This window comes from Hydra viridissima, unplaced genomic scaffold (genome assembly GCF_058129835.1).
Source record: "Hydra viridissima isolate aposymbiotic clone 2 unplaced genomic scaffold, HvirCarnegie_v1 scaffold_4, whole genome shotgun sequence".
Lineage (NCBI taxonomy): Eukaryota > Metazoa > Cnidaria > Hydrozoa > Anthoathecata > Hydridae > Hydra > Hydra viridissima.
Window position 1 is genome coordinate 14,404,400 of NW_028324303.1, and position 27,467 is coordinate 14,431,866.

The following is a 27,467-nucleotide window of genomic DNA, read 5'->3' on the forward strand; positions in this document are numbered from 1 at the left end:
AACAAGTCATGTCGGTGAGCTAAAAACGAATCTAGACATCGGTGAAAAACATTAATAAAATACTTTTCATTTTAAATAGATCTGCCACAAGAAGATAATTCAATAATAGAAATTTTCTGCTAAAAAATGTTTGTCTTTTTTGCAGTAATACTCCCTCGTGTCTCAAAATTTTGTTCCGACTTCATGAACAGTATTTTGGACAGAGGGAGTAATAAAAAAACATATAAATCTGCATTGAATGTACTGGGAAACGACATCTTACAGAAAATTTAAACTAAAATACACGCTGTAAACTTGGTGAAACAACTAGAAAAACGTGAAACTGGCTTCATAATGTCATTTCAGAAAGCCATAAAAGAACGAATAAATGTGACCTCAAAACTTCTTTAATTAGAAACAAAAGGTTCAGTTACAGCTCTCTTAAAATCAGTGTTAGAATTTCAAATTTTGCAGAGAAAAAAAATTGGACAATACAAAGATTAAGCCAATTATTGTGAACAACAGTTTTTGAAGAAAAAAGAGTGCGATTCCCTAAGCATGACAGTAATAAACCAGCTGTTGTTTTGACAGTTAAGGGTAAGTTTTTTTTTTAGATTTTTGTGTTATAGTTGATGTTATTGACGCTGATTTTAGCCGAAGGATACACGTTTATTCAAAAAATAATCGATGTTGTTCGCTTTTTTAAAGTGATAGCCACAGCTCTGTTACAACTGAGTCAACAAATCCGTTGTTGAGTTTTATTTAGTATGACGAACTTCTAAACAAAGGGATACAATAACGTTCTTTGTTAAAACAAAATTCCGTTCACAGAAACAGTTAAAACATTCTTAAACTCCACAAAAGATGCTGGATATAATATACCGCTATAAAGATTAAGGCGGCTTTCCAAATGTTTGTGTTGCAAGAAAGATGATTTTAGTCGTTTAAAACTGATAAAATCATCTTTGAGGTCAAAAATGAGCCAGAACGGGATTGGCAAATTTAACTCTTTTGAACATCGAGTCGGTTAGAGGACCTACTTTAGTTTTATTATCATCAGGTCTAAAAAAAGTTATATCCAGTTGCAACTCGCAGTTTACAACGCAAAGATAATTACCAAAGTTTACAACTCAAAGATAATTACCAAAGTTTATAACGCAAAGATAATTACCAAATTTATAACGTATAGATAATTGCCAAAGTAAATTTTAAAAAATCCTGAGCTTCATTTTCATTTGAAAGCAACACCAAGTATATTTAAGCGAGTTTTGTTTCTCGTAAAAATGCAAGATCACAAAAAAAACTATTTCTTTTCATAGTTTATCTTTTCATTAATAAGTAAAAGTTATGAATGAATTTTCTTGAATATAAATTACTTATAGAAAAAGTTAGTAATGTCTTATTTTTGAAGAAAATAATAAATGATGACGTTAACTACGCCGAGTGCTCTAAGAAATTTGATGACGATACAAAGTTTTCAAAAAACGCTCATTACGTTATGATCAAGCGTTCACATATTTAAAGCCTAATGCTGCTTCATTTGTCAAAATATTTATTAACATATAAAATTTCCTTATCCTAAAATCTTTGAGCCACACAAATCGGGCAAACAATTCGATCATCTGCAGCCCGCTTCTATTGGTTCTTACTTTTTCATAATTTATGTGGTAACTGTCCTACCACACGAATATTGTTACCATCAAAGGAACAAAACGAAGAGAGCTTAGAAGTCAGACATAAAAATTGCCAGTCCTACTTATAGAATTCTTGAAAATATTACCTCAATTTTAAGTTCACCATTTAGTTAAACGCGACCAACCATCTATATATCGTCTCCAAAGAATTAGTCTAATGGATGGTGGACTACTCAAAGTTTAATATCGTGCTCATCAAGCAAAAGTTCAGGACGCTTGTTTGGGGAAAGGCCTAATAATTGAAGTAATTGATTTTAAAAAGAATAGTATGAGGTGAATTCCATCGTAAAATAAGCTCAAATCGGTGATTCCGTCACATGGAATTCATGATGACCAAAAAGGAAAGCCTTGACATGTTATTGTTCAAAATATCAGATTTATGATTCTATACAGTATTGTACGCGTACGTACGCGACAAATGTATTCATATCCTATTACAAAATATGTTTAGGCAATAAAACAAAAACCAAATTGATTTAAATAATTTTAACAGGCATTAAAAAAAAATTCTTATAACAACTATTGTTAAGATTAACTAAAATATTTGCAAAATTTTCTAAAAAAAATTGAGATTTTTTAATAAAAAAAAAATTTCGTTTGTTGATACTGTGCTCATCCCTTTTAAATTTGTCATCCAAATAATACCACGAATTTTCAATTGAATTGATATCCGGGCTTTGAGCAAGCCAATCCAACAATTCTATTTCATTTTCTTCGAAATATACTTTGGTAATCTTACTGGTATGTTATGGACATTGTCTTGTTGGAAGGCATATTGATCCGGGAATCCTTATACATTTATTAAGAGCATAAGTTTGTTTCGTAAAATATTTATATATCTAGCTCCTGTCAATTTTTCTTCATTTTAAACTAAGTAACCAACTCCGTTATAGTGCAGCAGATTAGCATTAAAAATGACTAAAATTGTGCAAAAGTGGATAAAAGCATGAAACTTTCACCAATAACTCAGAAAATTATGCTGATCATTTTAAGATATGGTGGCAAAGCATAGCATGACCAGAACTGTCTTGAATCCATGATGGCATTTACCGCTATCTTGGATTTATAAAAACCTGATTAAAATTTAATCCGCTTAACTAATCTTGGCCAAAATTTAAGGGATGGTAGATCATTCGAAGTATACATTGATCGCATTTGCACCAATGAGTGGGAAAGGGCTTTGGACACTGCCCTCTTGCCCAAGAAATACCCCCTCCCCCCTGCTTTTTTTTTAAAAAAATATTAAAAAATTTTTTTTAATAAATATTTCTAAAAAACTTGTTACTCAATAAAAAAGTTTAAAGCAGCTAAGAAGCAAAAACAACTTTTAATAAACATATTAGTTAACATTAATCTATAAATTGTTACATTTCAATCTTTGGTACACTCTCCTGCAAAGAGCAGTACATTTTAAGCTGTTACGAACATTTACAGTGGCGTGTTGTGCAACCTGTCTTACATCCGCACTGAATTAAGGACAGAATTTATCAGCTTCAGGAACCGTCATCCATATTGGATGCGTATAATCTGCGCAGCCCTTGACAAACACACTGCATCACGATCACAGTCATATTGACAGGCTTTAGGAAGTGCTGGACCAATGTCACAATTAAAAATAAGTAAAACATCTCAACCTTCCTGTTCTGCATGCATGTTAGGAAAATGGGCTTGTAGTTTTTCTTTCAAACGTGTGCTATGCATAGGCTAAGTTGGTGTATGTAGCCTATTTTCAGTTAGTTGGGACAAGCGATCAGCATATAGTCTAGCTAGATCAGCTTGTTTGAAGATGGGTGTGATACCATTCTCTGACCTTGTTTCCTCAATCTAAACAATCAACTGAGCAAAAACAACTCCATTTTCACAGTCAACTTCATCTTCTACTTGCTGCGTTTCAGCACACATGCGTCTATTAAAAGCACGTTTTTTGTTGTACAGGTCATTGAGACACTTAGTGTGAAACTTAGTGTCTTGAGCAATTAAATCTGTGTCTCTCAACTTGGTCAATAATGTTGAAACACCCAAGGTAATAGCACACTTGCGGACTTTGATATCCAGATTTGTGGTACAGATGCTGTGCAATGAGTCTTTTGACTCACTGGTATCACAAATAAAACAAACCGGTTGTATGTAAACCAAATTTGATTTTCTCATATCACTTGACATTGATCGCCTGAATGAACTGTGCTCAAGATTAAGTGCCTGGGCTTCATTTAATAAGAATTCACTTTCTGCAGCTAGGGATGCGCAACGAAAACGTTTAGCTGCTCGATTGAGTTCAGTGGAATAGTTAAACATTCTGCAGGGTTTATATCACTTAGCTTTGTTCGCAATCAAAGTACTTTCAAAGCCACTGCCATCATCTAATCGCTGAATATAAAATCCAGGCGGTAGTAAATCTGCCAGCACAAATTGTGGTAAGATTTCGGCAAGTGATTTGTAATTTGTCAAATAACCCGAACGCTTAAAATAAGCGGGGCAAATCAACTTGTTTGCAGAGGTACTTTGGCAGAAAATACACTTTGCCCAGTCAATCGGATTAGGTCTGTCGAAAACCTCATTCTCCGTAAAAATAGGATGTGCAACAGTATATCGTTTGGCCATAATATATATTATAGAGGCCTAGGAATAATATATATATATACGCATGTATATATATATATATATATATATATATATATATATATATATATATATATATATATATATATATATATATATATGTATATATATATATATAGGGTGACATTGATTTTCATATCAGCTTTTTTACTGTAAATTTTTATTTTCACTGAGTTTATAAAAGTATTTAAACATTTAAAATTTTACAATAGTTTATGTCAGAAATCTTATGACACGCTTGAAACAAACGACGAAAAGATTACGACACGGCGCGATACGGTGAAAACTATTTATTTAATTATTTAACGTAATTATTTAAAAATTATTTAACGTTGAAAAACTTTGTCAGTCTGAAATAGTCGTAGCGTAACATTTCCATCGTAGTTACGACATTTCTAGGCTAGAAAATGTTTTATAACATTGACTACAGCTGGTGTGTGTTCATTGGGCCACAGGTGAGAATGTCTTGAAAACAATGTAAATGAGAGAAAAAATAAGCCTAGACTATATTCAAGAGTTAAATATACCATGTGTCCCAGAAGTCACTACAAAAACAAATCTATTTTACTTTTCCGAATATTTATTTCATCAAACAAATCTGAATGATAAATAAATATCATAGGAGCAGAAGTTTGTAGATATCATTTAATATGATCACCGTCACTTTCCAGCATTAAATAAAGGCGATCAATAAAAGAAGAAGCACTGGTAAAATATTTTTAATAGTTGTTTTTTTGAGCAGCGTCTATTAATAGAACCTTCAGATTTTCAGGTGTTAGTCCAGGCGCTTACACCAATTATTTAAGATTGCCTGAGTACAAGAGATCGCAAAGTAATAAATCTGATGAACGCGGTCGCTTTAACTGCGGTAAAAAATGGCTTATAACACGATTATTTGTGATGGTCTCTGTTAAAAGCTGTTCTACATTTATCTTTTTGTGCAGCGGAGTGCTATCTTTTTGGTATGTTGTTAATACACATTTTCTATGGTGTTGATGAAAAAATGGTGGAACAATAATTTTATCGGAAAAACCTATCCACACGTTCAACTTTAGTGAATTAAGTGACTTTTTAGCACGACTGTGAGGATTCGTTCATTCCTAATAAAGGTGTTCTTAGTATAAACAGTTCTATCTATATGGAAATACGCTTCATCTGTCCACAGGACATTTTATAGATTATCCAAATAATTTTCCAAAATCCATGTAGCGAATTCATTCTGTTTTGCGTAATCGTTTCGTTCCAATTGATGACGCACTGGTATGCAAAGTTTTTAATTCGACAATTTTTCCGTAGTATAGAATGGGACAGATGTTTTAGCAATATCAGTCACACGTGACACTATTCGTACTGACGAAGCGCCCCATTTGTTACATGCAATAATTTCACTAACAGCTTCTTTCACACCATTGATCCTTTCATCACTTAAAGATCGTCGCCCACTTTTCGGCTTATCTGCCACTGATCCTGTCTCTTTGATCTTTTGCACAAGATTAAGCAGCGCTCTAACAGTACATCGGGCCTTAGATAGATTATTCTTCTCCGTACTGAATTTGCGAATGGCAGATGTAGCACAGCTGTTTGTTGAATAACAGCGAATAAGCGCTATGCGAGCCGGTAAATCCATTTCCAAAAATCTAAAATAGACAACACCATTATTGTCACTCTTTATATAAAAACCTTAACCAATGGTAATGAAGATAAAATATGATTGGTTCACCAGAAATATATAGTTTTGCGTATTATTTAGGTTTAGTTTTTGTTGTGATTTTTGGAACAAACTATATATATATATATATATATATATATATATATATATATATATATATATATATATATATATATATATATATACACATATAAATGTATTTCATTTTACTTTTGATAAGACTCATGACTAACATTTGCGGCTGGATATATTTCAGTGATTTTCATATCTTCGGGCAAATTCAATTTACGTGTTTTTCCTCTGGAGTAACGTAACAAACGATCTTTCCTTCTATTGTCTATATGGAGGTCGGCTAGAAAAAAACTAATGTACGTCTGTGTTTCAAAATAATAGTAGTTAGTTTAATAGTATTAAGAATTAGTGTATTATCTTGTTTTTACAAAAAAACGTATCGTTTTCTAAATTTTTTTGAATACTTAAAATTACATAAGATAAAGTTTTGGTAATGAAAGTTTGCGGATCTTAGAAATAAATTTTTTGTTGTTGCTAAAAAAAACATGCTTCTGCAAAGTTTTTCATCAATTCTAAAAAAAAAACTGAAAAATCTGTTAATTTTATTTCGAAAGCTGTAATGTAGTCGTTTTTTTTGGTGATTTGTTATACCTCCATCACTCTTTTACCGTTTTAAAGTAAAAATATTAAGGAATTTCCTTAAGAGCAAAAACCTTAATTAAATTTGAATAAAGTTCGAATAAAAAGTTAGAAGTAATGCATTTTTAATGTAAATAAAAAAAATGTTTTTTTAAATATTACAACGCCTCTTGCAGCCTACATTTAAAGAGGTTGCAAAGTTGAAACAGCCAACATTTTGAGGGGACAGCGATTGATTGATTACGTTTTTAATTTTATGAGGCGCTGATTCAAAAAAATCATACATGATCAATTTCTGACTTAGATAACTATTTGTTATATCTCGTTGTATCAAGACTTGTATTTTTACTGTGTAAAAGAAAATTTGTTGAATTAAAATCTTTTAATAAACTAAATTTTATCGCATACGAAGCAATAAAAATTTTTGATTCACGTAAAAACGAACAAAAGTTTGCTAAGCAATCTGCTATATTCAAGCTCTAAAAAAATCGCTTATTTAAAAGAACTTGAATTCCAAGCAAATTCCATATCTGGTATTATTTATTTATCAAGCAAATAACTTAATAAAAATGGCCAACAAACAAGTCAACCGCAAAATATAAAAGAATTTTAAATATATTCAATCACACTATAAGTTTTGCGAGCTATTTTATATACATGTATACGCACACAAATAAACAAGCAGACAAGCTTACATTAAAAACGAAAAATAAAGCGAAGAATAGAAAGAATGAGAAAACCAGAATCTTGAATCGATCCATAGAATGCATTGAATACAAACTATATTGTATGTATTGAATACCAGCCAACAAACAAAATATGTAAAGCGAATAAAAACGCGGAGAAATTGAAAGAAAAAACTAATTTTCATTCAGAATGAAAATTAGCCGTCCTCTTTATGTTTATTAAATAGTTTGTAATTTCACACCAAAATTTTATTGAACTTAAATCAAGATTAAAAATCAAAAAACGACGGCAAATGAAAAAATTTAAAAAATAAAAAGATCAATTAATGTAGCGCTGCGATGAAAAAAGGGAACAAAAAAGAAATTTTTGTTATAATCTCATAAACAGCTGAACTAAAATTTAAAAGTTTGGTAATTTTCTAGCATCCATTGAAATATGATACAATCTATGCCAGCTAACATTAATATTTGATATCAACTGTCCATAAAAACTCATAACGCCACATAAAAAAGCGTGCAGTCAGACCGCTGTGCAATGAGTCTAAACGTCAACGACCATTTTTTTATCAAGATCCATGTTGCCAACAACCTAAACAAATAAATTTTTCAGCTTTAAACGGTAGCAACCTTGGGAGTCACAAAAAGATTTGAAACCAAAAAATTAAATTAGATACAAAACTTGGTGCTACTCGATGCTGCAACAAAGAAATGCTATTTAAAAGATATTCAAAATTTAAACACATATAACTTACTAAAGCAAACTCGTCAAAGCTAATTTTCCCATCTTGATCTAAATCAAATTGTATCATTGTTTTGTCAACTATCTGTTGAAGTTGCACTTCTTTCAAATTATTACCCACCATCATTTTTAGAACAGTGAAAAGTTCACCATTGGAAATGTAACCATCCTGATTGATGTCATAGATTTTAAACGCAACTAAAAAAATAATTATTTGAAGCTGTAATTTTGCAATACAAGTCTCAAAACAATATCAAATCTAAAGCATGCCATATAAAAATATAACAGTTTTAAATCTAGACAAAAACTTAACCTTGTACTTTTTTTCCGAAAATTGTAATAACTTACATTTCAGTTTATTGGTCTTATCTCCTTTAACGCTGAATTGTGATACTCCCTCAATAAATTCTGCAAATAAAAATCGTATATAAATTTTTTTTACACTTTTAAAAACAAAACTGTAAAAATTAAACCGTAAAGCAACAACCTTTAAAATCTATTTCTTTATTTCCATCTGTGTCAAATATTTCAATGACACGTTGTACCAAAGGATTTTGCTGCAATTCAGGTAATGACATAAATTCTTCTATTGATAGAGTACCAGAATTGTCAACGTCCAATTTACGAAAACGTTTGCCCAGCCGCTTGATTTCTTCAGCATCAACTGGAAGCATACAAAAGCAATTATTTCAGATTGAAAGTCCAGGATTTATTTAACATGTTAAACTAGATTGCTTGAAAAAAAAACACAGTCAGTCATAGTGTTCTGCAAACAATCTTTAAGCAACATTTAATTTGAAAAATCAAAATACTACATTTTCACCCATTTTGTATGCATGCTTTTCAATTGCAACCATGATTTTAACATGCACCTTATGCTGTGGAAACAATATCCTTAGTCTAAAACTGTTGATAAAAAGCTTGTTTAAGACCCTAAAATATCCCAACATTTCCTAAACATTTCTTTTTACTTAAAAAAATTTACACTATATACACATACATACATACATACATACATACATACATACATACATACATACATACATACATACATACATACATACACACATACAAGCATGCATGCATGCATACATGTGTCTATCTGTGTGTACCTTTGTTTGTGTGTTTTGCATTCTATGGTAAATCAAAAATGATACTTGATCAGTGTTGATTTTTAAAACTAATATAAGAATGTTAACATTGTGAAATTTTCTTGTCTACAACAAAAGTTGCAGAACAATAGCTGTAAAAAGAGCAAATAATGCTTAAAGTAATGACTTTTAGCAACTGTCTTATTATAAATGTAAGTTCTGACAATATCAGTGGCTAAAGCATGAATGTTAAACAAGTATAAAACAGTTGATGAAGTAACTTGTTCTTGTGTAAACAAATTGTGCAGAGGCAATCATATTTAGTTGCAAAAAGACATTTCATAGTTCCCTTGTGTTAATGGCTTTTAACAAGAAAGTTTTTTAAATATAACTTGAGCGTTTTTTTTTTTTTTAAAGAGAGATTTTTATGGATTTGAGAAGTATAAATTATATGTGAAAATTATGTAGAGGGAGAAGATGCAGAATTTCAACATGTTCACTGCAAGAATGCTTTCTTGAAAATCAAATGCTTGTGCCAATCCTAGCACCTCATCTGCTCAGATTAAGTAAGACAAGTTTTATACCTTATAAGACACTTGATTAACAAGAACAGGTTTAATGAATTTGTCAAAAACAGATTTACCAACCTGCATTAACCAAGACAATTAGACAAAGATACAAATGTATTAAAGTAACTTAAATGCTAATTGTATTAATGTTTTGTACAATAGGAATAGTATATATTACAATAATAATCATTTAGTGAAAGACTTTTTGAGGTCTAAATAAACATCTCTTAAATTATCAATTTCACTTAAATAAGCATTGTGTTTTTCCTTACTGTATACGACACTAAAAGGAGCTACAAGGTTCTCTGTCTTCCATTCTAGTCACTTCAAAATATTTATGCTTACTACTATTATAACTGTTACCAATTTTATAATTTGATAATTTCTGTTATTTTAAAGAATGAGCTTTGCTACTTTTCTGTTCTTTTCTTTGTGAACCTCTCGGTCAATCTAAGAGAGCAGAAAATACCTATAATGTTGTTATCTGCTCTCCTTCATTCACCAATTAGAAATAAGATACACTAATTGATGTTATTAAATAGAAAAAATTTGTTATAATAATTCTCCTAAAAAAACACTGCTCTAGTTTTCTTCCAAAAAAAAACACCATTCCAGTTTTTTCACTTCACAAATTAGCGAACCTTGAAAATACTCCCAAATTTTAGATAACACAATATAACAAATAAAAAAATAGCAAAATTGATAAAACAATAATTTACTTACAATGGGTTATCATATCAGAAGGAATTGAATAATCTTGACCCTCAAAATAAATAAATGAATATACAACAACAAAAGCAATACAAATAATAAAAATATTTTTAAGACCGATAATAATAATGATGATGTAAACTACAACAACTAAAAGATAATAAAACATCAAGTATATCATGTAAAAAAGCTGTAAAATTTTTAATTTGTTAATAGTAACAATTACAATAAAAATTACCAATACAAAGTTAAAATACATATATATACCATGTTGTCTTGTAAATGATGACGCCTAGATTAATGCAAAGATGTCTGTTTCAATAATTCAACTAATTGGTTTTTACTGACAATGATAATGTGCAAAGAGCAGTTATATATATTGTTCTGTAGACTATAAAGCAATCACAATTTATTTTTTATTCATGCATTTAATGAAGTGGCTATAGAATATATATATAAATATATACATGTACATATATATATATATATATATATATATATATATATATATATATATATATATATATATATATATATATATATATATATATATATATATATATATATATATAAAATCTTTCAAGCTATTTCAGTTTATCGAAATTGGCTGTAGTAGCTTGGTTCAGTTTTCTAGCTAAATAATTTGTATAAAGTCTTCGAATTATACCGTAGCTTTCTGCCGTAATAATTAGTATAAAATCTTCGATTCGACTTCCTTACTTTAAATAAAAAAAAAGATAAAAAAAAATTAAGATAACACTTATTTTTCAATATCGTTTATGTTGATTTTTTTGTTTGGGGAAAACGCCCAAATTACTGGATTTTCAAAATGGCTTGCATTTGTTAAAAATTCAATTAGATTATAAGCCATATTTTAAATACATGTTAAAAAACATTTGTTATAAAATGAGAAAAATTTACTATATAAAAAAACAAGTTTTTTTTCTTTAAAAATAAAAATACCTACCCCCTGATTTTTCTAATGCCTGTATGATGAATCTTCATTAAGTTTTAAAAAGATTTATTATATCACATTTATTATAAGAAAAAAAAAAACTTAAGTATTGACGGATGCGAATAACTACCATTAATTATACTTAAAAAATGACTGAGATAGTTTTATTAAAAAGTTTAGAGACTCGTTTCAATTTACTAACAGTTCTCATTTTAAAAAATCCAAACACAAATATACTTTTTCCCAAATATATTATATCTTTAGAAGTATATGCATCAGATCTCAGAGCTCTGCAAACTATATCTGTTGAGAGATTTGCTTAAATCATGTAAAAGTATCAAAAACAGTTTTCAGGACACGGATAGTGTAGGAGGGGGAAATGGACACTTTTTCATTTGATTAAATAACATTAGCATACTGCACAAGGCGTGCTGCACAAGGTATAGATGCTTGTGTATGCCTTGTGCAGCGGAGTAAATTTTATTTAATAGAAATGATGAAGAAACCAGCCGATTGATGGGATTGGGTAACGTTTTTTTAAGTATTCCGATCAGGTTGACATTATGTTAAAATGCACATGCAGTTGAGTTATAGAATCTTTTAGCAGGACTTAGGACCATATCCTACGGCAAAAGTGGTAAAAAAGTGGTTTGTCGACAATAGAGTAGAAATTCTACCCTACTGGCCAGATCTCAAAGCTTTGGAAGACAGAACTGGACACAACTGGAATATTATGAAGCGTAAAGTTACAGCCTTCCAACCAACATCTAACAAGAACTTAAAAAAGCTGTTGAGACACGTTTGGATAACAGAAATTTATGAAGGTTACTGCTTAAACTTGTACGCAGCATGCCACCGCGTGTCACCACTGTTCTTAAGAACAAAGAATCACCAAAGAAATATTAAACAGTGTATATTTTAATGTCCAACCACCACATTAACAATCTGAGGTTGAAGGAATGTTAAATAGAAGGTACAAGCTACAGTTTCCTATTGTGACCTTGTAAAATATAGTTTTACAAAAATCATTTAACAAAAAAGCGTTTTTCGGAGATGCTCCAATTTTTTGACCACTATTGTATACTTCCCACGATTTTCCACCTAAAGAAAATTCCAAAAATAGTAGCAACAGTATCTTCCTGCGCAATACTTTCAAATAGTTAAAAAAAAGTTCTTCTAGAATTGAAGAAATACAAATGTTCAAGATTTGACGGCTGGCATTTCAAAAAATCTTGCTGCTAATTTTAGCGGTAAATTCTTTAAAAGAAACATGCAACTTTTTACGGTTTTTCAAGTTCAACGAATAAAAAAGCAAGTAATATGTTCAAACGTATTTATCGCATAAACTTTACATGGAAAAAAACCACAAATGCAATAAATAGTAATACAAGTTCCTTTAGCAATCTTAATAAATGGTGATTGTTTAAAATCATAATCGGCATTTGATAAGATCTTATTTAAAAAGTTCTTATTTTATCCGTGAATATTTATAAAAAGCTTGTTTAACTAATGGTCATAAAAGTAAATAAAAATATTATTGAAAGATCGTCGCTAAAATATTCAAATATAAAAAATAAAAAATCCAAGCTCTTTTATAATTTTCCTCTGAAAAATTGATTTTTAAATACTCGTGTCTAGATAATTGAAATATCACAAATGATGATCTGATCAAGTGTCAGGGAAGCTTATTGGTGATTCTAAAATAAATGTGTCAAGCTTCAATAACTCTTTATTGAATTTATTATTATAATCTTTATAAATGGTTTTCGTAAATAGTTTTTGAAGAATACTTTTCAAATCCTTAATCTTCTTCGAAAGAGTTTTGTTAACGTTGAAGAGTTTTCTAATTAAAAACCGTTGTTTTGAAGATGATTTTCACAAAATTGGTGATAAACTTTTTCTATTAAATTATTTATCAAGAAAAGTGCGTTTATCACTACAATTAGCAAAAATATTGGTTTGGCCAATACCTATTACAGTGCTTAGAGCCCCCCAAGACTTGATCGGTGGGAGTATATGAATAAAGGGGGTTGTTAAAAAAAAGTTTTACGTTTAGAAATTTACTAAGTTTGTGATTCTAGCAAATATTTACTTTTTACAATTTGACTGTATTTTTTTCCAACTCAATAAAGGTTTCAAAATGCTTATTTGTTAAATTTAAGTTCAGTTTACAGTGATTAAATGAAATAAGCCAGTCAACTTTTGCAGAAATACTTTTGTGCTTTTAGGTAAGGTGCAAGCTCTTGAATAATCATTCGAAAGTTTCGCACTTAATTGAACATAAAACTACCCTCTGTGGAACATTGCAAAGTTAATTGTAGCAGTAAAAACTATTGTCATTTTTTTCCCTTTGAACTTTGCTCAATGTTTTAGGAAACTATTCTCACACATTCTTAAGTGCATTAAAAAAAGAAAAATTAGAAGTTCGTCAAAAATATTTTGAACAAATTTTTTCCTCGGCGATTATTACGGTTAAATACTGAACTCAAAAACATTTGCTTAGATAAAAAGAAAAAAAAAAAGAAAAAATATTTTTTATTCTCAATAAATATTTTTAAAAACATTTTTGACATATTTTTTCCAAATGATTTTGATGTTTACCGGTTTTCTTTTACCAAGCTAAAATGTTCATCGATCAAAGTTTCGTGATTTTACAATTTCGTGTCAAATTACATGACAAATAACAAAAATCGCAGTTAAGGATGCATGTGAAATTCGTAAAACAAATCTTAGCTTTTATCCCAAACTTAATTTAATTTAACATTATTATAATCGTAAACTAATATTTAGTTTCAATTTTTTATTTAACTTTAGTATATCTTACATAAGCTCTGCATAATTTAGTTACATCTATTTATACTCTCTTTTATTTAAGAGTACATAACACAATGATACGACTTGCTTATTAAAGTTTAGTTGAAAATGAACTTGATTTTGGTTTTCTGGAGATAATTACTATGCTGGTTATGAAAAATGAAGAGAATAAAGAGGAAGGTTCGCATGAAGTAACTTTTACAGTTACAATTGCTAAAGCTACTCTTGCAAGTATTTTTTTTTTCAATAGCTGGTGTTCTTAATCTTATATTAGTTACAGTGAATTTTTTTTTTTTTTATATATAAGAATATTCTCTGTATCAAATAGGAACTTCTATTTTAATATTTTTATCTCGTAGAAACTTAGTTAAAGTAAAATAAAATGCAAATAAAATAAAGCAGCAAAATAAGATGCTAATGTTCCAACTCCCTTAATTTGCAGGGGAATTTAAAAAACTATCTTCTAAATTGATATTTAAAATAAATAAGGGTTTTGAAGATGCTTTTTTTAATCTTCTAAATTGATACTACAAACCAGTTCTTTAATGAATATTTTTCCATAAAACTAGCCAAGTTTTTTAAATTGTTTATGTTTGTAAAAAATTACAAAAATGTTGTTGTTTGAGTATTACAAAAATGTTTTTCTGGTTAAAGAAAAAATTTCTAGTTTGCAATTTAGTTTATCATCTGATAACTTTCTAACATTTAAAATTTCTGATTCATATTTCCAGATAACATTTTTAATGACAATAAGAAATATGGGTCTTAAAATGTAAGTTTAGTAAAGGTTTTTTCAGGTTTTTCTCTAACAAAAAATAAAAAAATTTCATTTAAATATATAAGGCTATTTAAAAATATAAAATGTTAAATGTAAAAATATATAAATAAATATATAAACAGATGAATCATAAGTACTAAGGCCATAAAAGCAGTTTTATTCTTAAAAAGCTTCTTTTTTTTTTTTGTTTTTTTTGTTTCAGACTGTTTTCAAAGCAAGAAATTGCCTAAAGTTGAGAGTTACTTTCATTGTGAATATAAATTGCTTCCTGATGATAAAGAACTCACACAATTCGATGTCATTTCATTTGGCATTGCTGCAAAACTGTACAGTGAAGCTGGCTCAAAAGTGCTAAGAACATGGCAGGATGGAAATAAAACCTGGATTGCATGGAGTACTAGGTCTGATACAAGTAGTAGTAGACAAAGTAAAAATGCAGCTTACAATATTTTATTTTAGCAAATTTACTTAAAGTCATAATGACTTTAACTTGGTATTTTAGAGCATTATACAAGTAATGATGGTATATCTGCTCTTTTTATAGTTAGAATATGATGGTATATCTGCTCTTTTTATAGTTAGAATATGATGGTATATCTGCTCTTTTTATAGTTAGAATATGATGGTATATCTGCTCTTTTTATAGTTAGAATATAAATCTAAAATACAAAATATATTCCCTAGGAGAAAATTAAAACCTTCTTAAGTTGTGATTTAGTTTCCTAAAATAAACAATATGTTAATTTTTCCTTATCCAAAAGAAATATATTATTAAATTTGATATTTTGAAATATTATCTAAAGTTTAATTACAATATTAAATTTTAGGGTCTCTTGATAATCAAAATTCAGATGAATTAATTTAATATTTGTTAACTCTCTTCTATGCAACGTTTTTCTGTTTATATATCTTAGACAAATTATAAAATCCATACTTGAATGTTTCTAAATACTCAGTTATACAAATCTCTTCCTATTTGTTGATAATTAGTTGTATCCTAATTTAATACTAATTAATAAATGATATTTTAGTTTAATGTTTTAAATATTGGATATCATGACATATTTCCTAAACCTATGATTCTTAGTACCTAAACAGGTTGCTTGAACTCAATTTATATAGTTGTCATGTTGTTCTAAAATATAAATTATTGTCATGATTTATTTTAAGTCGAAAAGTTCTTATTGACAAGAAGACGCTTTTAAAAATGTTTGACCATATCATTGAGCTCAATGTCTGGAACACAAAAGAAAAGGTCTCAACCAAAGCAAGGTTTGATAGACCAAAAGCTTTTTACTTGCCGCAAATAAGGGGTTCCGAAGAAATTGGTTTAGATTTTATAAAGAAACTGTTAATCAAAGAAGATAATGGTAATTATTGATGTTTGCCCACAATTAGTTAGTCTTTTAATTAGTTAAATCTAAGTCTTTTAATCTATAATAAAAAAAATAGTGTAAAGCAAATTAAAAATATTTTTTAAATGTATTTTTTGTAGACTATGGCTTTGATGAAACTATGAAGGCAGAATTAGGAACAGTAAGTAATGCAATAAAACTTTCTGAAAGTGAATTTAGTTATGTGCAGGATTAAATTTCCTTACTTTTTTCCCTTTAAAGAAAAAAATAATACATCCAAGTAGAAATAATTTATTCATAATGTATTATACTAATACAATAAGAAAAGATCTTGAAAAATATTATCAGGATAAAAAAAAAGTCAAAAGTAGATTTTTTTCCAGCCCTTTATAAAAATATCCATTAGATATTCTGCTCTAAAACAGTATTATTTAAGTAAGAAGGTTAATAATTGTAGTATTTAGATCTGCTGATAAATGAGTTTATACTAGCAAATTTGTTAAAAATCTTAATTTGTAAACCAAATTTGTGTTGCTTTCTCAGGAATATGTCCTTTTGTTTACTATTATCTCAAGAGGTTGGTACATTAGAGGCATGTCATTAGGCACATGTTACAGTTAATCCAGTATCCTTTAAAGATACTATCTTTTAAATCTATCCTAATATTTTTTTAGATTGACGGATTTAATTGTACTTTGAGTAATATTTCTTAATACATTAAAGTGAAAGTAACTTTTTATCTTTTTATTTTTATCTAGATATAGTAATCACTTCTATTTTAACATTTACATTTTTTTTGGTATTGCGTAATAAGAAGCAAGATTTTTTTCTAAGATTATGAAATATGAAAACTATACCCTTTTTCATTTAGAACACTGTAGTAGTTATGGTCACAATTGTTCATTTTCTTTTACCTTATTTAGGATAGGTTTGAGCAAACCTTAGATTAATCCAAGCTATTCTATGTTTTTTAAACAGACTATGATTGTTATCTAAAAAAGTTTATATTGGAAAATAGTTTACTACAAAATAGTGTACTTTAATAGTTTACAGCATATTTTCCTAACATTTAAGTTTCTTTAAAATATTTTGTTGGATGTTTTTGTAGTTTCTTGTTGTTAATTTTTTATTTTTTATTTTTTTTTGTGATTGTTTCAAGAATAAAGCTTGTATTATTAAACACTTTTTCTTGTTTTTTTTTTAACTCTAAATTTATTCATATCATATCCCTTTATTTTTTTTTGGAGTAAATTTTTCATAGTCAGTTTTAGGGTTTGACTGCTATGTAAGTCTTAAAGGCTTAAAGGGTTTACAAGCTTTAAAATTTAAAAATAAAATGCGTTTCGCTAAGATGTTAAGTTTTAAAGACTTTGATAGTGTTTAATAAAAGACTTAAATAGTGTTAAAAATGTATTATCATGTATTTCATTTTTGGGTAGATTAAAAGGAACCTCCAAACTCAAATTATTTAATTTTCTAACTAGGTATGAGGTGTGTCTCTGTGTGATTCTCTTAATGCTTAGATCACCTCAAAAAAAGCGAAATAAAAAATTTATCAAATGTTTACAAATTATAAATGTCTAAGATGAAAAAAGTTTGTTTACTATAAAAGATAGATGAAAAAGAAATTTTTGGTACTAATCAATTGTAAAAGTTGGTATGGTTGTTTTTCTGTTGTTTACAGTTCTTTTTTTTTTTTTTTTTTACTTATATCTGCAAAACTTGTATGAATTACTAAGTCTTTCTATGTGAGCAATTAAAAATTAACACTTTGAATCCTAAAACAAAAATTTTGTTACATGGTGTGATTTTTATTCATACACTAAAAATTATTTTTATTCATACACTAAAAATTATTTTAGTTTTTAGGTAGCAACTCGGCATTTTCAGAGAACCATTTTTTAGAAACATCTGAAAACCAAATAACTGTCCAAGTACGTTTAAATAAAAGCAATGAGCATGAGTTAAAAAATATTTTCATGCTGGCTTCATCTGGTAACAAACCTCTTACGGTCGATACTGAGGAGAATGAAACCATGAGTGTGCTTAACAAAGTTAAAGGTAGTTAACCTATTTTTCACAAATCTATGTTTTTTTTTTATATACTGATTTGTTTTTTAAGTTCACACTAGTTTATTTTTTAGCTGTTGATGGTTCGTCTTCTGGATTGGTAAACAGACGAGGAGTAGATTTTAAAAGTACCACCAAGTCCAGCATTGGTACCATTAAAATTGGTTTATCTGCATTCTTCAATAATTCTACAGTTAAAAGTGGCAAGCTGCATAATCAATATTCTTCATTAGAAGATGTTGTAATGATTGTCAGCCTTGATAAACCATTATTATCAAAGCAACAGAGCCAGGATTTGAATCCTATGGTTATTACAGTAACATCAGCAACAAACATGCCTAATAACAGTTTGTCTTACATTGAACTAAAAAAAAGGTCTTTTTTAACTACTTCTTAATCCTACTTCTTAATTAGGCTAAAAGTTGGAGTTAGTTTATTAATGTTATATTTCAAGTAATTTTGTCCAACAAAAAATGTTTTTTTCATATTAAAAATTTGCTATGCTGGTAAATGACCTCATAAATACCATTGGTATAAAGTATTTTAATGTCAATAAGCAGTATTTGTAAATGGCAAAGGTTTTAAACAGCTCATTTTAAAAAGTAAAACAAAAATAATTAATTTTTGTTTTTCATTAATGCTATAATGAGATTGCTCAATAAAAACAATTCACTATTATGGCTGAGGATCTCTTGTTATTTTTGTGTTAAATTTTTAATCCAATCATTTTGCCTCGTTTTGCTTGCTTAAAGTTGATATTGATTTTTAACAATTAACTACAAAGTTGAGGAGATAAAAAAATTTTTTGGTACAAAAAAACTCATCACTAAATATATATTTTTTTGGCAAGCATACAAAACACACCCAGCTTTGACATTTTAAATCTTTGCATGTGAACACTAGTCATTTGCATTTGTTACATTTTCTTGCCTATGTTTTAGATAATTCTTGTGTTTTCTTTGTTTTTTTTGAACTCCAAAGTTTGTTGTGTGTTTAGTTGCAAGAATTGTTTGTTTACCCTTTTTACCATTGAAGCTGATTTTTTCAAGATTTCAGACATTTGACGCATAGTATTTTAGTAAAAGTATTTAAAATGGTGATTGTGCCAGTACAAATAGTTTTCAAGGGTCTTTATCATGAACACTAAAGCTGCTTTAAATACATACATGATGCTTTACATAATGATGAGTCACCATATCTTATTTATGCAATTGCAGCATTGAGTTGTTGATAAGTATAATTCTTTGTTTTTTTGTTTCCCATTTGTGTGCATCTTTCTTTATTGGCTACAGAGTCAGTAATTGTTTTTTTTAAAGTTATTAATTTACATGGGTGACTCATATTTATACAAGGACTAAATGCACAATTAAATTTAATAAATTAGTGTGAAATAATTATATAAATATATGAAGTGTGTTAAATTGAACAGGAGATCTTTTTATTTCAGTTTTTTCTTCATAACTTTCTTCCAGAACTTTCTTCCAAAAATTCAATTCAGAAAAAAGGATCATCTTCAGCAGAATTTTTAAGTTGTTCAATTTTACATGCCGTTGAATTATACCCATTTTTACTCTACTTAAAAAAACAATTGATGAATTAAAATAGCTTACTAATTATTGCTCTTATTTAAATTCAACTATAATCATTCTAAATTCAAGTAGCATCTTGGGAACTAAAATCATTCTTCATTCACATAGAAGCTGGGGAATTTTTTCATTCTTCATTTGAGTAGATTTATATTGAGTGTTGAGATTAGAATTTTTAATTTTTATTGAATCACTCAACTCTTAACAATAAGTACCCTCTTCTGATGTAGATGCCTACCACCATATATTCGTTACCGCTTGTTTGAAAATGAACCTCATACTAGTTCATATAAAGAACATGGCTCAACCATCCACTTCAATGATACATTTACTATTTTGTTGGGACTGTTGAAGAAAAAAAAACTTATCGAGGACTTGCTTGGTCCTCCTCTCAGAATAGAAGTTCATGATCGAGATGCAAAGCTGTGTAAAAAGCCAGAAGCTGCTCTATTTGGTGATAAACCTGGTGATCAGGAAATATCAAGTATAACTTACTTAGGTAAATTTAATTTTTTTTTTAGAAATTATTAGACATAAATAGTTGATTTTTTTTTTTTTTTAGTTAAATCTTAAATTTTTAGCAAATCAGTTTCAAGAAATTGTACTTGAACTTAGTTATGGAGTTGCCGAATTTGATCTTTCAGAACTACTAACTGGTAAACAGCTGTTTAAAATGGTATCTCTTATTAAGGCCCATCAAAGTACAAAAGAAGGTGGAGTACTCATGAAGATTGGAAAAGGTTTTTTTATTGCTTTATATTCATAAGAATTTCATTCTCGCAAACTTTTTTATTTGGATTTAAAGCATAAAGTTCTCAAAACAGAAATCAGAAGACTTTGTTAATTATGCTTACTTTAAATGAGAGGTTAAAATAATATATTGTTAATCTTACTATTTTACCAATAGCTTGCATCTATCAAATCATTTCAGATTTTGAATCTTTCATATCAAGTGTAATAATAGTTTATTTTGGATAATCTATTATTAAAAAGTTCAAAGTTTTTAGTTTTACATAGACAGTTATAAACTTTATTATTTTCCTGTAGCAGAGAAAATTCCAGAAGGTAACTACATAGAGTCTGGCAGTGAATTAAAGATCATACTACAGTTAGCAAGAGGTCTGAGTTATCTCATCAATCATAATGGGATTCCAAAAAGAATATCTTCAATTAATCAAGTCAATTCAACAAATGATATATCTTTAGAGGTTTCAATATTAAATTCATCCCAACATTTAATACTATAAGATAAGTTAAATAGTTTTTTAGTATTATAAAAGTAGATCAGTATTTGATCTCCTATTGAAAGTTACTATTTTAAATATTTAGTGTCCTTTCAATAGAGTGGTGTATATTGCTGACTACAGTCATATTACATTTGTACAAGGGTTGCTAGCTCTAGTTTGTATGATCAATGCAAAAGCCTTAGATTTAACAAAGTTGCCTCAAAATTTAATTGATGCTGCTCTTTCAACATACAAGTTATCTGAAGAACAAGTTATTGACAAATCTCTCGATATTATTACTGGATGTCATGTATACTTTTTGATAATCAAATTTTTTAACTAGATTATTTTTAAAAAAAATGTCAACATTTTTTTTTTTCAAAAGTTTCTTTTTCTTTTTGTATATTTAAGAAACATCCAATCTACTCTTCTGTTTCTATTTTTATTTTACACAGTTTGTTTTCTGATATAGATAGCAGATGAAACAATGCATATCATTCTGTTAGAGGGTTTAGCTCATAAAAGCATTCAAAAACTCTGGAATGAGTTTAGACATCCTGTACACAATGGTTTGAAGTTTAGCTATTTACTTAACTAGAAAATGTCTTATTTAAATTAACTTATATATTTCAGGGTTTGGCTTAACTTTTATTTTACAAGGCTTTTTTTTTAACTATTTTAGAACATTCTGTTTTTCGTGTTTTATATAACTCTAAAATGTCATTCTCAATGCGACTTTATACCTCACTGGGCATGGATATAAGCTGTATCAAGTTGAACCAACCAATTTCTGAGATTGTTAAGCAACCACTAATTTATGTTAGAGACATGTTGCCTAAACTTTGTTTTAAAGCAATTCAAAAAATTTACCAGGTGTTTTTATGATTGGTAACTTTATGAACTCCTTTTATACTGTTTTATTGCTTTTATGTTCCATGAGTTTCTGCTGTTTTATTGTCAATTCAGATTAAATTAAATTTAGCTCTGTAGTTGTGAAAGCCTTTGTTGTGCATCTAGAAGAGAGCTTTTTCCATCATGTGATATGATCCTCTCACTTAAAGAAAAATTTGGTGTTCAACTTTGTGATGCTGAAAACTTCAATGCTCTTTTTAGTGACCAAGAAACCATTCAAGCTGTATCTGATTACTGTAATGATGCATCAAACAAAGAGTTAATTTTAACTACCTTAGGTGAGAAAGTTGGAGCCCAAGCCCCCATCTTTATGGTTAATCCAGCATGTGAAAGATTTTCAGAAATGCAAAGGAAAGGAAAACTCTTTAATCTTAAAGATAAAAATTTTAAACATACAAATATAGTAAGAGTGATTTTAATTTTGAAATTTTTTTTTTTTTTTTTGTGTAAAAAAAAGAAAAGTTTTATAAAATTAATGTTTTGAGTTTTGCCTTATTGAAAGATAATACTCTAATTTTCATAGTTTTTTAAGTATAAATTTTACTTCAGTACTTCAGAGTTGAATATATTTTTTGAGGATAATCAGTAAGAAATGTTTACATTATTACTTTAATTCACAGGGCACAGGGTATGGACATTACACCTTCAGCGAAAAGTTCAGCTCAGCTACTATTGATCATGTGGATTCAGAAAAGGATACTAAGCTGAAAGTTATAAAACCATTTACGGAATGGATTTCAACCCAAGGGTTAAGTTATTGTTGTTCAAAATCATCATCAATGAGCTGTAAGGTTTCTGAAGAGATTCCTGAATCAAAAATGCAGATATTGAAATTGGTTAGGAGCTTAAGAAATAAACTTTTAAAACCAATCATTTTAAATTTATGGCATTTTCAACTTAAATAAAAAAAAAGTATTTTAATGTAATCATTAATTATAATTCAAAAAAAAAAAAGTAATAACAAATCAAAAGTCTTTAAGACGAAAATAAATATATAGCGAACTCAACTGGAATTGAATTCTTCGCAGTGCAAAAATTGAAAGTTATGAAGCAATATTTATGTTTAAATACTTTTTAAAAAAAATTCATTCTCATAATTAAGCTATATGTTAAGCAATTATTTCCAAATGTTTGACTTGTTTAGCCAAAGCGAGGAAACGTTTGCCACAGAAGTAAACTAAATCTTACAGTCGATAAGTTTCACTTTAAATGGGAAGATCCAAAATTGGACTCCATTAGACTGTCTAAATTTGCAATCCTTTCTGACCAAGTAAGTCCAGTAGTAAATTATTCCTCTGGTGATACCCTTGCCAGTGAACTTTTATTAGTAAAGACAAATGAGAAGCAACGGTGGCTGAATGAGTTAGTGGTGGATGATCCCCTTCATAAAACTTACAGGTAAGTTATCTTTTTTATTCTAGTTATATTTTATTAAATTACCGAAAATTTTTTACAAAGAAAGTTTACGGTAAATTTTAAACTAGAGCATTCCTTTTATGCTTTAGGGTTGAAACAATCACATTATATATTATTTATGTTTTTTTGCTGTTTTGTCTCAAATTAAACTCAACTACAATCATGGCAAGTACTTGCTAGATTTTCAAAGATGCTAAATTTAATTTTTTATAGGTGCTTGAAAGCAGCGCATGTTAAAAATAAAGGACCAGAAACAAGTGATCGGCGTTCAAAGTTAAAAGGTATCCGTAAGGATTGCACAACAAAGAAGTCTCCGTCTACTACAGGAATCCTGCTTGAACCAACGTCTTCCCAAACTGTAGAAGCGTATAGTAACTCTGGTTTAGCAACAGATAATTTTGAAAGAAGGTCTCTAAAACGTAACTTTAACCCTGTAAATGAAACACCTTTAAATGGTTTATATCAAGATGACAAAAACATCGCTTAAAATTGTGTTACAGACTTCGGAATGTTTTTCTATGAAGTTTATAAAATTAAGTTTTGTATTTAAATTAAAATGTAGTTATACTATAATTAGTATTTTAATGCATCAAAGAAGGTTAGCCTCTTTTTCATAGTATTTTTCTACTTTTTACTATATATAAATGTATTGTTGTTTATAGCTGTAGTGATCGAGTTATGAGGTGAAAGTTATAATAAATTTAAAAAAAACAAAAACAAGCTAAGCATTCATCTCAAGTTTCGTTATGAAAATTTGATTTTTTTTTTTTTTGATATACTCTCTCATTAAAGGTCAACTCACATTTTTTTTTTCTCTAAGGAATCCTAAGAAAATTCAAACGTGGTGGAATTTTTTTCTGTTTGCATTATTAAAATAGTTTCATGCTAATCCGGGAAAAAAAATCAGCAAATTTTAATGTTGATAAAATCCTGACAAAGTTTCACTCATTAAATCATTTCGGAGATTGAAGAAAGTCTATTGCCTACAGCGTGTGCTCCTAAGTGGAGTTTTCTATTGCCTACAGCGTGTGCTCGTAAGTGGAGTTTTCTATCCCAACAATATTGTGTGGTAATCTTCTACTTCGATTAAATTTTTCTGCCAGTTTTCTCTTCGTAATTTTGAAAGCTACCCGAAAATTCTCGTTTCCATATATTAATAAAGTCGGAATTGAAATTGCCGAGGTTTCTCCAAACAGCATGACTATTGCAAAAATTTTCGGCCCCACTGGGAGCCCAAACATTTCCATTAATTGAGCAACTTCATATGGTATCCAAGAAAATATAAACACCATGCAAATCAGAAACATCAAAATTGCTTTTCCTTTATCTTTTGTGGTAAGCTCTATCACAGTTCTGAGGTTCGGATCAACAAGTGTATACTTTTTGTGCGTCAAATACGCGTATCGACATGCAATAAAAACAAAAGCTAAAATAGAAAACAAAAACCTTAATAGAGCGTAGTTCTGTAAACGCCCAGGATGTGACTTATTTGTGAGTTTACAGTGGCCTTTGCAAACTAAGAATGTTCCGACACCTGCTAAAGGAACAAATGCCAAAAACGTCGAATAACATATGCATACAAAAAGGATAAGATAAAGGTAATATTTATTGTTGTACAAATTTAAAGCCCGGATCGGATTACAACAGTAGAAGTATCTCTCTATGATCAAGATAGTCAATAGTGTAATTGAAATGCTTTCAAAAAAATCAAAGATAATTACTTGTGCGAAACAGTATGAGGAAAATCTATATTTTCTCCCAATATAGGTGTCCGTTTCCATTACTGCAACAACAATGCAACGAGAAATAAAGCATAACGTTAATATTCTCCATATGAAGCTGCAGAAATTATGTCGATAATAAGATCGAGTTAATATAACTAGGGAAATACCGTTTATCAAAATGACCAGTGCTATTGCTGCAGCGAGAACGGTTCCAACCGATAAAACCGGCATTTATTCGCTATCGGTATTTACCTTTGAACTCTGCTGATCTTGCAAAGCTTTAGGTTCTCATGAATTTACCAGCTGATATGAACGACTTTAGCTTAAATCTTTCAAAATGGTTTCGCTAAATTATTACACTCGATCATTTTATAAGATGACTCAAACAAGCATCTTCCCGTATTTTATTTTAAAAATTTTGTATAGAAAATGGAGAGAGAGAAAAAAAAAAGCGCTGTTCATTTTTCACCAAGCGGAAAGATAACGACATGTAAAATGAATTCGAAATAGAAATAATATTAGCAACGTTTATTGTGCGGTTGAAAGCACCTGGGTTTTGTTTTTTCTACAAAATTGCATAATTGAAAACAAAATGTATGCTTTGAATAAAATCATGCAGCGCACCCCCTTCTTTCAAAATCCCAAGACTCTCATCTTCTTAAAGTATTTTAACAACACACAAAAAATAGGAATTTTCAACTTTGAATAAAAAGACACAAGAAGGGGATCTTATTAGAGATATTTGGAAACTGATTTTAGGAAATTTTCAATAGCTGGTTTGCTGGATGTTGCATCGCTTTCATAGTTTATTTTAAAATATATTAGATTCAAAACAAGTAAACAGAATTAAATCGGAATAAGTTATTATGTGAAAGAAAAGAGGCTTCTAATAAAGGTATTTTAATTCCTTAACAATAATCACTTTGAATTTGTTTGGATGGAATCACTATGTAAATGCGAAAATAAATGATCGGAATAAAGACGGAATTGCAAAAGAAATTGTGAAACAACAAAAGATTTTATCTGACAGTAATGCAATCACGTATTAAAGCGTAAAAGTAAGGAAGTTTTTAGTAGATATCTTCCCGAAGAATCAATTTTAATCGGAAGTGTGACATTTAGAGAAACATGCATTATATTAATCAAGTAAGTTCAAGAAGTTTTACTCGCCGAAGCTATAAATGTATTAATTGTTTTTATGCCTTTAGGAAAGAAAAAAGACGAGACGATTTATTTCGTAGAATGAAAGTCTAAACATACTAATCTCAACCGGACAACAAAAAAGCCGCGGTTTAAACTTTTACATACAAAAAACTTACTAAATGAGGTGTGCGATAATAAAAGTAAAGTTTTTTTAAAGTAAAAAACCGAGGAGACATTTATTAAGTGAAAAAACAAACAAAAAAAAACTGACAAAATATATTTAAAAAATTGTTTTCGTTTTAATGGTTCATTTTCAGAATCCCGGGAGACCGGGACTAGTTTGCTACAGTATTATTTTTTGAGCTTTATGCATTTCTGGGTGAATTTTTTTAAAAATATCAAACTGCGACTCAAAAAGAATATGAAATTGGCAAGCATCTTCAAGTTTTAACATTAAAAAAAGATAAATTTAACAACATTAAGCATCTCTTTCAAGTGCAATCTTTTTTATAAAAACTGTTAATAATTTTCATGCAACAACTTTTTCAACATTTCACAGTTTTTTGTGCTCAAGCCAATATAAAATTTCGAAAAAAAGTGTAAATACAGTACAATCTCTCTAATTCGAATCTCCTTAATTCGAAAACCTCCGTAATTCGACTAAATGTAAAGTCACCGTGACATTCGCTTAAGAAACTCTTTTGTTTAACTTTCTATAATTCGAATCTCTATAGTTCGAAAACCTCTGTAACTCGATTGGATTTTTTGACCCTTTAATGAGAATCTCTCTGTAAATCGATTTTTTTTATTTTCTGACGTGTAAAAAGCTCGTTAACCGTTTAGTTCTTTTTTCAAATTTCGAATGTTTCGAGTTTTTGAAAAACGATTAACGTGAATTATTATCTTTTGTTTAAAAAACGTCAAAAAGGTTAAATAGAATTCCCACTACCAGAGATTTCTCACTATAAAATTTACTAAATTTCTACTTTCAGCAGATGTAACACATCCAGCTTGTTTAAAACCTTTTTGAACTTGGAGTTTGAACTTAGTAAACTTAGTTTGAAGTTTGAACTTTTCTTG

General features: G+C 28.9%; 5 protein-coding genes across 9 annotated transcripts in view; 1 reads left to right on the forward strand and 4 right to left on the reverse strand.

Moving 5' to 3' along the window:
- The window catches only part of LOC145183611 (lysophosphatidylserine lipase ABHD12-like), a 65,778-nt gene that overhangs the window by 14,205 nt on the left and 24,106 nt on the right, over positions 1-27,467 (reverse strand). The window lies entirely within an intron of this gene.
- The window catches only part of LOC145183045 (sulfide:quinone oxidoreductase, mitochondrial-like), a 59,247-nt gene that overhangs the window by 7,696 nt on the left and 24,084 nt on the right, over positions 1-27,467 (reverse strand). Inside the window, exon 1 of one of the 2 annotated variants that reach the window (XM_090085719.1) lies at positions 1,151-1,271. The exons of the other annotated variant lie outside the window; for it this stretch is intronic. The gene's annotated coding sequence lies outside the window, so the exon portion shown is untranslated. Of the gene's footprint in view, positions 1-1,150; positions 1,272-27,467 lie in introns of those variants that run through there. 2 annotated transcript variants of the gene reach the window in all.
- Positions 195-24,237, forward strand: LOC145182588 (uncharacterized). 4 transcript variants are annotated; one of them, XR_016451939.1, is made up of 17 exons: positions 195-576; positions 14,239-14,408; positions 15,158-15,356; positions 16,126-16,325; positions 16,451-16,491; positions 18,173-18,371; positions 18,455-18,755; positions 20,197-20,465; positions 20,548-20,706; positions 21,014-21,174; positions 21,296-21,502; positions 21,665-21,761; positions 21,875-22,080; positions 22,306-22,507; positions 22,725-22,940; positions 23,249-23,502; positions 23,734-24,237. XR_016451939.1 is itself a non-coding variant. In XM_090085709.1 (17 exons), the coding sequence occupies exons 2-17, from the start codon at positions 14,321-14,323 to the stop codon at positions 24,005-24,007; spliced, it is 3,189 nt and encodes a 1,062-aa protein (XP_089941835.1). In that variant the 5' UTR covers positions 209-576; positions 14,239-14,320; the 3' UTR covers positions 24,008-24,237. The 4 variants fall into 4 exon arrangements, 3 of the variants coding, with proteins under 3 accessions (XP_089941837.1, XP_089941835.1, XP_089941836.1); XM_090085709.1 differs by having other exon boundaries at positions 209-576; positions 21,875-22,065; positions 22,175-22,507; XM_090085710.1 differs by lacking the exon at positions 195-576 and having other exon boundaries at positions 14,227-14,408; positions 21,875-22,065; positions 22,175-22,507.
- Positions 4,855-6,309, reverse strand: LOC149890043 (uncharacterized). Its single transcript, XM_090085749.1, has 2 exons — positions 6,172-6,309; positions 4,855-5,929 (listed from the first exon to the last, which is right to left on the reverse strand). Exons 1-2 carry the CDS (start codon positions 6,225-6,227, stop codon positions 5,566-5,568), a joined length of 420 nt encoding a protein of 139 aa, XP_089941875.1. The 5' UTR covers positions 6,228-6,309; the 3' UTR covers positions 4,855-5,565.
- LOC149890044 (calcineurin subunit B type 1-like) overlaps positions 7,135-27,467 on the reverse strand; it is a 44,423-nt gene continuing 24,090 nt past the window's right edge. Inside the window, exons 2-7 of the mRNA XM_090085748.1 lie at positions 10,676-10,798; positions 10,421-10,460; positions 8,525-8,701; positions 8,386-8,445; positions 8,051-8,235; positions 7,135-7,887 (exon numbers count right to left, since the gene is read on the reverse strand). Coding sequence (XP_089941874.1) covers positions 7,840-7,887; positions 8,051-8,235; positions 8,386-8,445; positions 8,525-8,701; positions 10,421-10,460; positions 10,676-10,678 — 513 coding nt within the window. The 5' untranslated portion in view covers positions 10,679-10,798 and the 3' untranslated portion in view covers positions 7,135-7,839. The remainder of the gene's footprint in view (positions 7,888-8,050; positions 8,236-8,385; positions 8,446-8,524; positions 8,702-10,420; positions 10,461-10,675; positions 10,799-27,467) is intronic.